Raw genomic sequence first — 12903 nt, forward strand, 5'->3', positions numbered from 1 at the left:
AGGGTAGTTGAGCTTCTTGGATGAAAGGGATCCAAGAATCAACATCCGCATACCTTGGGAAAACTCTTTTCTTTATAGCCCTTGGAAAGATTCTTCATTTCTCTTGATTCTCTTGATCTTGATCTTTCTTGAAGAAGGAATAAGTGTTTTGATTTTGTAAAAACCCTAATTTTTGATGTTAAAGAGGAGAAAATGAGGTTGTGAGCCTTTTATTGGGTATAAATAGGGGCTGAAAAGGAGTGGGAAAAGACCAAAAAGCCCTTGGAATTAAACTAAAAAGAATCCCAAATTCACAAGCTGGTGCGACGCACCATAATCACGCCTTCCCACTGGAGATTAGATAATTGGGAAACTACATGTCGTCGCGACGCAGTGGTAATCGCATTTCCACCTTGGTTCCAAACTGGAACTACACCACAATGTGGTGGAAATTATGGAGGCTTGCTGGAATTTGACAATTGCCATTTTGGCTAGCCCTGCGGCACGCCAGAGTGCCAGGTGGCATACTGTCTTACTAAAATGGCTCTAACTCTTCACCCGAGTGTCGGATTTTGGTGAATTTTTTATCGATGGAAAGCTTATTCAATGATCTACATGAAAAAAAGTCGATATTAGGGAAATTCTACATGGTTCAAACTATTTCACATTTGGGAAGACATTTCTCAATCTTTTAGGACCAAATTTACGCTTTACTGAACACGCTCTAAGTCTCAGAATAGGAGAGAACTTTGTGGGGTGTTACATATATGGGCCAACATAACAGGGACTGAGTTTCCCTTCTTTATTAATCTCTTGACTCCCTTCATGGCCGATATTTTTAGATAAACCAAATCACTAACCTCAAACTCAAAATTTCTTCTCCTCACATCTACATAAGATTTCTGACAACTTTAGGCTATCTTCAACCTATCCAGAATCAACTGAACTTTCTCTATCATATAAAACACTGTATCTAGCCCTATCAAAGCAGCTTTACCTTACCTAAAACCAACCAATAGGAGAGATCTACATATCCTTCTATAAAGAGCCTCAAACGAAGCCATCTGAATACTAGAGTGATAATTATTGTTATAGAAAAACTTAATCAAAGGTAAATGATCATCCCAAATATCTCTTAAGTCAATAACGCATTCTCTCAACATATCCTCTAACGTATGGATAGTTCTCTCTACCTGACCATCTGTATGAGGATGAAAAGTTGTACTGTAATGAACTTGGGCACCAAGACCCTTATGAAAAGTCATTCAAAAGTAAGAGGTAAACTGAGTACCTCTATCTAAAATGATAGACAATGGAATTTTATAAAACCTAACCAACTACCTAAGGTAGAGCCTGTTATAATCCTCATCTGAGTAAGAAGTATGAACTAGCAGGAAATGAGCTGATTTGGTCATTCTATCTATAATGACGTATATCGAATCATGATGATGATGCGTGCGAGACAACCCTATTATAAAATCCATGTTCACCACCTCTCACTTCCAAGTGAGGATACAAACTCCTGTAATATGCCACTAGGCCTTTGGTGTTCAACCTTTGCCTATTGGATATTAGAATACTTAGCTATAAACTCTGAAATATCCCTCTTCATACCACTTCACTAATAAATTTCCCATAAGTCACGGTATATCTTAGTGGGTCCTAGATGGATAGAGTATCGTGCACCATGCATTTCTTCAAGTATTCGCTTTTTAAGTCATTAACACACGAAACACATAATCTACCTTGATAATGAAGAACACCATCTCCCCATTAGGAGAAAACCTCCACCTTTTAGTCTCTAACTATCTCCTTCAACTTAACCAAATAGGGCCTCTGTCTTGCTTTTTTTTTTATATTGGAAATAAAGAAAGATTTTGAACCATTCTAAACCTATATGCTACCTTCTGCTGAATCAACAAACCAAAAACCTAATATAGCAAGATGATGAACCTCACTAACTAAATTCTTCTTATCCTCCTCAACATGAATAGCACGACCCATAGACAACCTGCTAAGGGCATCTGCCACTACATTGGCCTTGCCCGGATGATACAACACACTTATATCATAATCTTTTAACAACTTAAGCCATCTTCTCTAATGTAGATTTAGATCTTTCTATGAGAAAACGAACTAAAAACTCTTAAGGTTAGTGAACACATCTACATGAACCCCATAAAGGTAATGTCTCCATATCTTTAAAGCACATACAACAGCTGCCAACTCAAGATCATAGGTAGGATAATTCTTTTCATGGGGCTTAAGTTGTTTAGAGGCATAGGATATGACCTTACCTCTCTCCATCAACACACAACCAAGACCAACCCTGGAAGCATCACAGTAAACCACAAATCCATCTGAACCATCTGACAAAGTCAAAATTAGGGTTAAAGTGACTCAAGTCTTCAACTCCTGAAAACTATTATCATAAGAATTTGGCCACTGAAACTTGACTTTCTTCTAAGTAAATCGAGATATATGGGATGCAATAGAATAAAACCCTTTAATAAACCATTTGTAATAGCCATCCAAACCTAAGAAACTCCTGATATCTGATGGAGAGATAGGTTTGGGCTATTTTCTCACCGCTTTAGTCTTTTAAGGGTCAGCTCTAATGCTATTATCAAAATTAATATGATCAAGGAAAGCTATTAATCTTAGCCAAAATTTGTACTTACTGAATTTAGCAAACAACTGGTGAGCTCCAAGGTTCTGCAACACAATTCTCAGACGGTCTGCATGATCATTCTCACTACGAGAATAGACATGAATATCATTAATGAAGACTATGATAAACATGTCCAAGTACTGATTGAACATTCTATTCATCAATTCCAAGAAAGTTGTAGGGTTATTTGTTAGTGAAAAGTTCATAACTAAGAATTTGAAGTGACAATACCTAGTTCTGAAGGCTGTCTTTGAAATGTCACATTCTCTGACTTTAAGATGATGATAGCCGAATCTGAGATTTATATTAGAGAAACAAATGGCACCCTGAAGTTGGTCGAATAAGTCATTAATCCTGGGGAGGGGATATTTATTGTTAATTGTGACCTTGTTCAACTGACGTTAATCAATGCACATTTTGGGATAACTATCTTTCTTATACACGAATAGGACGGGAGCGCCCCATGGGGAAACGCTGAGCCTAATGAATCCCTTATCTAAGAGATCTTTCAACTGCTTTTTCAACTCTTTTAGCTCAGCTAGAGCCATTCTTTAGGGTGGAATAGAGATAGGCAGGGTCTCTAGAAAGAGATCTATTTCGAAATCAATTTCTTTTTTAGGAAGAACTCCGGGAAGATCTTCAGGAAACACATTTGGAAATTCCACTGCTACTAAAACTAACTCAAGACTTGGTGTCTCAGAACTAGAATCCTTGACCCAAACAAGATGGCAAACACACCCCTTAGAAATCATTTTTCTTGCTTTAAAATAGGAAACGATTTGACCCTTAAGCACAGAGGTACTACTCTTTCATTCAATAATTGATTCGTTAGGAAATTAAACAACTCTATTTATACAATCAACTGAGGCATTTCATGAGTAGATCCAATACATGCTGAGAATTACATCAAAATCAATCATCTCTAACTCCATGAAGTCAACTGAGGTGACTTTTTGGGATACTCTGTCCAGGCAGTTCCTATATACCTGCCTGGCTACAATAAAGACACCTACTGGATTAGATACTAAGATGGATTCTACTAAATATTCAAGACTGATATCGAAATCAACTGCTATATATAGAGTCACAAAAGAAAATGAATCTTTGGGGTATAATAAAGCATAAACATGAATATGAAAGACCTATAATATATCTGTAACCACATCAGGAGAAATTTCTTGATCCTGTCGAGACTAGAGTGAATACAACCTGTTCTGACGCTACCCACCGGTTACACTGAAAGCAGCACCCTATTGAGTCGAGCTTCTTGCTAAAACTGGAGGACGATTAGACTGACCCTTCTAGATGGACTTCGAGAAATCTCTGACATTGTGTATTGGCCTTCCATATCTAAAATATACACCACTGTCGGCTTTATATACACCCTAATGATTTTTTTACATTTTCTATAAAGTGGATTGGTATGAACACAATTCATACTACCCTTGGAGTTAGAGCCTGGTGCTCTATCCCAACTGTCTTGCCTGAACTTAGGCACCGGTGCACTAACTTAATATGGGCTTGGGGATGAAGACTTCTGACCGAACTGAGAATCGTTACCACCCTCTGGCCTTGGCTGAGAAAAGTTAAAACTAATGTTCTGGCTCTTTTATTCTCTCTTTCCGTCTTCTTAAGCTTCTCTTCCTCAATCTTTTGAGCATGAACCATAAGTCTAGATTAATCTATCTCTTTAATAAACATTACAATCCTATACTTCTTGACCACATTATCAAATACACCAGATACAAACTTACTCATTCTAGACCTATTATCAGCCACCATCAAAGGAGCATACCTCACTAACGTAGTGAACTTAAGTGAGTAATCCTTCACATTTATATTACCTTACTTCAATTTAATGAAATCCTATATTTTAGCTTCCCTTAACTATAACAAGAAGAACCTATCTAGAAAATCCATGGAAAACACCTCCCACTCTATAGACCCTACCTCAGCACCCCTATCCTTATCTCACAACTTAAACCAGGTGTGATCTACATCCTGCAATTGATATGCAGCCAAATTTGCACTCTTACTCAACATAACACTAATAACATCTGTCACTTTTTGGACCATATCAAAAAAACCCTATAGATCCTCCTCAGACTTGGATCCTAGAAACAAAGAAGGATTTATCCGCGTAAAATCCTGAATCCTAATCATGGCTTTATTTCCTTCTAGATTGGCTCGAGTAATAGCTCGCTGATTTTTTTGAGCATTTATTAAATCAGCTAATGTAGTAAAAGCAACTCTAAACTCGGCGTGAGAGACATTTTTATTCAAGGGATCTTCTTAAGCAAGTGGTGGTGTAGGTTGATTCCATCCCTTCTTCTGTTGTTTTTTAGAGGTATTGTCTATAAAGAGAATGAAGAATGAGTTAGAAAGAGATTTTAAGTAGATCTTATGCTCTTTTGCATGACATAAATACTGAAAGAAGGGAAAATTTTCATAAAACATCTTGTATCCTCTTGTACGTAAGTGTGGTGCACTATACATACATGCACAAGACTCTACTCATAGCAGTTTTCAGACTCCCTAGGACACTTTAAGCTCTGGGATCTGATACCAAGTTTTGTCAATACCCAAGGCAACCCCCTAGTTATGATAATGGTGTTTACAGTTACAAGTGACCACAAGTTAACCCATGAGCCAGTACCTACTGCGAGTACTATATAAATATGAACATAACATCTGTGCAGAATATAAAGTGAAAATGTTAATAAATCTCTGAATATTAAAAAATGAAATACTGAATATCTTAAACAATTTATAAAAATTGAAAGTAACTAACTACCTATCTAACTATTCTGTATGAATGTCTGAAATCCTTTAAACTGACTAAGGAGTTGATGGGATAGATCCCCAACTAACTTCGACTGACTAAAATAACTGAATAAATATTAGATGTCCTCTATGGATAAGGACTCACCACTACAGCTACTAGATTATGCTGAGTTATCTAATTGTGGTTAAGAAACTATGCATCCGAACCTATGATATAAGACATCATGGCTAAAAGAATATTATGCAGTCAGTAGTCTAAATATACTGGTATATGAGATGAGGTTAGGATGTTATACATAAGGTACTATGTATATGAAATAAGGACTAACTGAATAGCATAAGATAACTAAACATAAATGCATGAAAACTATAATATCTAAGAATGCAAGACCAAGCATAAATCTGTAAATGGGAATGAGTTTAAAATCTGAAAGACTGTAAACTATATAATTGAACAACTGAAAGCCTGTATACTTGGTCAAGAAAAAAATGAACTGAAACTATATTAAGTACTGTACTAAGGCCATAAGAGGTATTATCTAATCGACATGCCTCAATCTAAGCTAATTGGGGTCCAACATGTAACCCCAATTGGAAGGGTGTCAGTAACGGGTCATGGGTGCTAACATTGGTTATGTGGATCCACTAAACTGGTGTCCTAAAAGACTATGAGTCACCCTCAACTAGCAGGTGGTCTAATGAGATATGTGTCGCCCTCAACTATTAGGTAAAAACTTTTCAACCCTTAATTGATAGGTAGACATCTTTAACCTAAGCTGGCTATGTAGTTCTGGAATTCGGGGATTGCTACAAAGCGTCATACCCTCTACTGTCAAGTGAGTCCATCCCTGAGTTTGATTGATGCTAACTCCTACTCCCAACTGAACTGACACTGATACCGGGATAGACTGAACTAGACTGAATATTATTACAAAACGAATAGTGCTTATTATATTTATAAACGTGTAAGTATACTGATAAGAGTCATAGATTAACTATCTGAGTACTTGAAAAACTAAATTCATATAAATTGAATAGATATCGGGTGTTCATAATCCACCAGCACTAAATAGAATTAACAATAACGTCATATAAAAGCTTTAAAACCATAGTAGGGATCATTGTTCAAAACCCAACACGTAGGTATTTTACTAAATATATGTAAGTCATGAACCTAAGCATAGGAATGGATAAAGCATGCGGGAATAATATGATTACAAGACTAAAATCATTATTTAGGGATTTAACGTGAAGATTATAACATTTAAAACACGTAATGGCTCATCCCACTTGAAAAACACTTATAAACATAACTTTTAGTTGAATTCACAAGAGATTCATTGAGATACTTCAACTTAAACATTAAAAAATCTCATAATTAAAACCAAAAAGGAATTTTTGGATTCCATGGGTGAAAGGAAAGGAATCCTTGGATGAATATCACACATACCTCACTAGATGATTTCATGAAGATTCTTGGGAATTTCTTAAGGTTTGAAGCTTGAATTTCTTGATTCCTTGAAAATGGGTTGGGGTTTTTTCTTGAGGTAGAAGATGGTTTTCTTGAGAGAAATTAGGAATAAAGGTACAAATAATACTCCTTAGGACCTAAATTTCGTGCTATGGACGAGTTTGGGTGAGGGGAATTAACCCAAATTCCCTTAAATAACAAGGAACAAAAGCTTGAAAAAAAGGGAGGGGCCGACGCACTTGGAATGGGCATTTGAGTGGCGCATTGTAGGGTGCGGCATAGGCTCTGGAGCGGCACACTGGACGGTGTGGTGCGGGGTTATCCCAGCTCTTCTACTATTTTGTTCTCCAAACATGCCCTTATACTCATCCAGAAATTTTGAAACTCACCCTAGATGTACTTTTAACATCCCCGATCATGAATCAACTTAAAAATTGATGATCCGAGGTCAAAAAGATCAAAAATAAAAACATCAAAATTTAAGGGCCTTGCAAATGACTATGTCCCAAAACTTAGTGAAATTTCTAAGTCTTGGACCCCCTTTAACATGTAATCATGAGCTGAATTGAGCTAGAATCTTATGGGGTATTACACCGATATGGGATGAAAGTAGATGCGGTATGATGTTTATGGTTTTAGTGATCTGGATACTGGTAATGGCATGTATAGATTTGATATATTCATGATCATTATACTTGGAAATGATATGATTCTAGTTAAAATATGATCTTATGACCATTCTTTCTAAATAAAAGTTAAAACTCACTTTTCATCTTAAAAATAGATTTCTTTACAATAATAACTGTCTAACTTAATGGATAAATTTAATACATAAAATAGACTAATAATGATGTTTTAAAGAATTGACCGAGATCAATTTCGGTCCATGATTTGACCTATTATTTACTCTGGTCTTGAGATATTTTGACCCTTTCTACACTTTTATAATAATTTAGTGCTAAAGTTCACTTCGAGCAATGGACTTATGGATTCATACTCTTTATATACACGACTTGAGTTTGTGCACCTAATATATATATATATATATATTGTATGTTGATATTTTGATGATGATATTGATACCCGATAAGGCCGAAGGATATTGTCATAATGATATTGATATCCAATAAGGATGGAGGATATTTTGATGATGATATTGATACCCGGCAAAGCCAGAGGATGTTGTGATAATGATATTGATACCCGTCAAGGTCGGAGAATAATTATGATGATGATGAGGATGATTGAATTATGAGTTTGTGGATTCTGTTGCATTCATACTTGTATGCGCGTCGCCTATCTCCAACATGTGCCTATGTCTATTAGCCAGTATGGGATAGTTGCATAAATATGGGTAATGACTATGCCTTATGTTATTGTTCTCTTATTGAACCTTCTAAGCCTGTAAAGGTGGGGATACACATAGGCTAAGTTAGATATTTGGTTGTCCGAATATTGTTGTTATCATAGTTATGACCATTGTTATGTATAGCTTATGACAGATTGGTCATTGATTCATATCGAGATCTAAGTTATGATTCTGGCATCTTCTATCTTATGATTACGTTAGTATTCATGATTAATTCATGATAAGACATGTGAGTTAGAACCCTAACCATTTTAGTATGATAACATGATAGGACTATATTGGGGACTTAAAATTAAAGATATGATAATCTAGGTTGTGCTTTTAGTTGAATGTATATCTATATATATGTCTATCTAGCTATATGTAGCTATGGTACTACCTTATATACTTTTCTTAATTATTTATATTATATACTCATTCCTTGGCCTTATATATTGTTATATAATCATTATTCATTCCTTATTCATATATTGGGCAGTGATATACAGTATAATGTTGAGATTTTTTAGTATGGCTAGAATAGGATAGTTCATTCTTGATACATTCTTAGCCTTACTATGCTAGTCTCTTGGATATGAATAGGATAGGCTATCCTTACTATCTCATTGGCTATTTATGTGGCTGTTTGACACTTGGGGTAGTTTCCATTCTATTTATATGTTGTATATATTTGCCTTATCTTTAAGCACAGTTGGCAGTTGCCTATTGAGTATCATTTGCTCGGTACTCATACTACACTTCTGCAACCTGCAGATCATAGTATGGGTTATTGTCGTTGATATATCATCGTGCAGAGCAGCCATGATTCGGAGACTTAGAGTGAGATCCTGATGTTCGGAGTATTACTAACCTCCTTCTTATGTACTAGATTTGTCTCTATGTTGTATTGGAAATAAGTTGTAACAGTATAATTCCCTTGTATTTCACTTTCATACTCTTATTATATTAGAAGCTCTTGTACTGATACCACTAGGTTTTAGGACTTTATTATGTATTTGATTCTCTTATTTCATCTATTCCATATTCTTTTCTATTAATATGTGGGTAGTCCGTTACAAGCCATTTCGATAAGAGGTTGGCTTGCCTATTAGCGGGTAATAGTAGGCGCCATCATGACCTAAGAAATTGGGTAGTGACAGCAAACTTGGTCATTCTATCCACAATGACCCAAATAGAACCATACTGATTGTGCGACAAGACCCATAATGAAATTTATATTGATCACTTCCCACTTTCACACCGAGAACATGCCACCAAGCCTTAGATGTTCTACCTTAACTTGCTAACAAACTATATACTTAGTCACAAAGTTTGCTAAGTCCATCTTCATATTATTCCACCAATAGATTTTCTTCAAGTCGTGATACATTTTGGTCGAACCCAGATGAACTATATATCTGGACTCATTATCTTATGCCAAGATCCTTTCCCACAACCCATCTATAATAGGAACACATAATTATCCTTGATACCTCAAGATTCCATCTTTACCAATATTGGAAACCATAATCTTTTACTAACCAACATCATCTTTAATCTGCATAAGTATGGGATCCAAATCCTGTTTCTCCTTCACCTCAACTTCAAGAGATGATTTAACCATTTTTTGAACAAACACTCTCCTCAGAGTCCAAGAGACAACTCTCAAATTAGCCAACTTGTGGATATCCTTTATCAACCCTCTCTTCTCCTCATCCACATGAGATAAGCTTCCCATGGACAACCCGCTAAGGGTATCAGCAACAACATTAGCTTTACCTTGATAGTAGTGCAAACTCATTTCATAATCCTTGTGAAATTTGAGTCACCGTTTCTGCCTAAGATTCAATTTTTTCTAAGCAAACACATTATGCAGGTTCTTATTATCTGAATCAATGTCCATATACTCCCCATACAAATAATGAAGCCAAATCTTCAAAGAAAAAACCACAAACACCAACTTTAGATCGTGAGTCAGGTAATTCCTCTCATGAACCTTAAGCTAGTCAGAAGTATAGGCCACCACCTTACCATGCTATATCATAAAATAGCCTAATCCTACATGGGACGAATAACAATACACCGCAAATCCATCAGTACCCTCAAATAGGGTCAAAACTAGTGCATAATTCAACTTATCCTTTAACTTCTCAAAACTACCCTCATCGATCAACAAAAACTTAACTTTTTACTGAGTTAGCTTTGTCAACATGGCAACAATAGAGGATAAGATCTCCACAAACCTCCTATAATACCCAACCAATCCTAAGACGCTCCTAATATTGGTTGGAGTAATGGGTCTTGGCCATCTTTTAACTGCCTCAACTTTCTGTGGATCTACCTTTATACCCTCACTAAACGACATGGCCAAGAAAAGTCACAACACTCAGCCAAAATTCACACTTGGAAAATTTTGCTTACAACTTCTGGTCCTTGAGACTCTGCAACACAATTAGGAGGTAATTAGCATAATCCTCCTCACTCTTAGAGACACCAGGATGTCATCAATGAAAACTATAACGAACAAATTCAAAAATAACCTAAACACCCAATTCATAAGATCCATGAAAGCAGCCAGAGCATTAGTCAATTCAAATGATATAAACAAAACTCATAATGGTCATACCAAGTTTGGAAAGCAGTCTTGGGAATGTCCACCTTCCTAATTTTTAGTTGATAATAGCTCGAATGAAGATCAGTCTTTGAGAAACACCTAGCAACCCGGAAGCTGGTTGAAAAGATCATTAATCCTAAGAATAGAATACTTACATTTCACTATAACCTTATTTAGCTAACGATTGTCTATACACATCTGAATGGACCCATCTTTCTTCTGCACGAAAAGCACAGGAGACTCAATGGAGAAACACTAGGATGAATGAAACCCTTATCAAAGAGATCCTTCAATTCCTCCTTTAACTCCTTTATTTTAGTTGAATCTATCATGTAAGGAGGAATGAAAATAGGATGGGTATTCGGTAAAAGATCAATTCTAAAATCTATTTCCCTATCAGGAGGAATTCTAGAAAGATCATCGGGAAATACTTCAGGAAATTCATTAACAACAAGGACAGATTGTAAAGAGGCATCCTCAAAATTAGAATCCTTAAAACAAACTAGGTGATATAGACACCCTTTGGAAATCAACTAATGGTCTCTGAGATAGGAAATAAACCTCTCTTTGGGAACTAAGGAACTTTCCTCCTATTCGATCGTCAGTTTATTAGGGAATTTGAAAATGACCTTTTGGGTCCTACAAATTAGAGAAGCATAGCACAAATGAAGCCAATCCATCCCAAGATAAGGTCAAAGTCTACCTTACCTAGCTCTATCAAATCCATTAATATCTTCCTATGAAAGATGGACACCGTACAACCTCTATAAATCTTTCTAGCCTCAATAGAATCACTAACCATAGTAGTAATAGAAAAAGGGTCAGAAATATTTTGAGGACCAAAACCAAAGTGTACAGCCACATAAGGAGTCAAATAAGAATGGCTAGAACCCAGATCAAGCAAGCAATAAATATCCCAAGAGAAAAGATGTAACATATCGATAACAATATTTAGAGATACATCAAACTCCATACAAGTAGCAAGTGTATAGAGATGATTTCGGCCAGTGTTGGTACCCAAAGTAGCTCCCTTCAATGCCGAAGCAGAAGAAGTGGCGACCGGGACCTTATTAGATCCCATGAAAACTTTAGGTATAGGATAATTTTTTTATAAATGACCCGGCTGACCATAATTGAATCACAAGTTCCTCCCATCCTCACAATAACCACGGTAAAGCTGACCACAAAATTAGCAATGAGGGTAAGGTGAGGCTGAATAAACTCCACCAACTTGAGACTAGGCACTTTGCGCCTTAGGACCACTACTAGTCTAAAATCAACAATCACCTGAAAGCTTAGAGTAAGGAGCACAAGCTGCTGAATAAGAACTCGTAAAATTCTTCTTCTTAGTCCACTACCTATCATCCCTTCCACAGTTCTGCTAATTCACACCCTGCTCTAAATACCTAAATTTCTTATTCTACCTTATTCCTATTTCTACCTGCTTCTTCTTTTCATCATCTACCTACTATATATAAACTACAAACCTGGAGATGTCCATATTATTATTTAACATCGTATCCTTATACTCCAACAACAATTCAAGAGACATCCCAGAAGCAAACTTCCTCATTCGAGACCTCTTGCTTGATACCAACTTAGGAGAATAATAGGAAAACTGTTGAAACCTTAAGGCATACTCCTCCACACTCTTCTTACCCTGCTTCAAGCTCACAAACTCCTCTGCCTTAGCTTTTCTTAACTCCTAAGGAAATAAGTGATCAAGAAAGGAACCTAAAAACTCATCCTACACTACTAGCTCGGCATCACCAGCCCCCATAGCATCTCTCACCATGCCGCTGATAAGCCATATGCATCACCCTAAAGATCTTTTCTATCTTATTGATAAACCTTAAGGATCCTCCTCAACCTTAGAGCCCATAAAGGTTGGGGATCTAACCTCATGAACAGGTCAACTCGGTTAACTCAAATAAATTATCAACAAAACTAACAGGACTAGGCTGAAGAGACTGAGATGCCATAAATTAAGTAAGCAGATGAACATAACAACAAAACTCTGCATTAGAAATATCTCC

The 12903-nt window shown here is 36.3% G+C and overlaps 1 protein-coding gene across 1 annotated transcript in view; it reads right to left on the bottom strand.

Moving 5' to 3' along the window:
• LOC107857785 (acyl carrier protein 1, chloroplastic-like) overlaps positions 1–12662 on the bottom strand; it is a 28183-nt gene extending 15521 nt beyond the window's left edge. The window contains exons 1-3 of the mRNA XM_047407707.1: positions 12624–12662; positions 12355–12572; positions 11996–12137 (exon numbers count right to left, since the gene is read on the bottom strand). Of these exons, the coding sequence (XP_047263663.1) occupies positions 11996–12137; positions 12355–12572; positions 12624–12662 (399 nt within the window). The remainder of the gene's footprint in view (positions 1–11995; positions 12138–12354; positions 12573–12623) is intronic.
• Between the last annotated feature and the right edge of the window lie 241 nt (positions 12663–12903).

The sequence above is a fragment of the Capsicum annuum genome, chromosome 2 (assembly GCF_002878395.1).
Source record: "Capsicum annuum cultivar UCD-10X-F1 chromosome 2, UCD10Xv1.1, whole genome shotgun sequence".
In the NCBI taxonomy this organism is placed as follows: domain Eukaryota; kingdom Viridiplantae; phylum Streptophyta; class Magnoliopsida; order Solanales; family Solanaceae; genus Capsicum; species Capsicum annuum.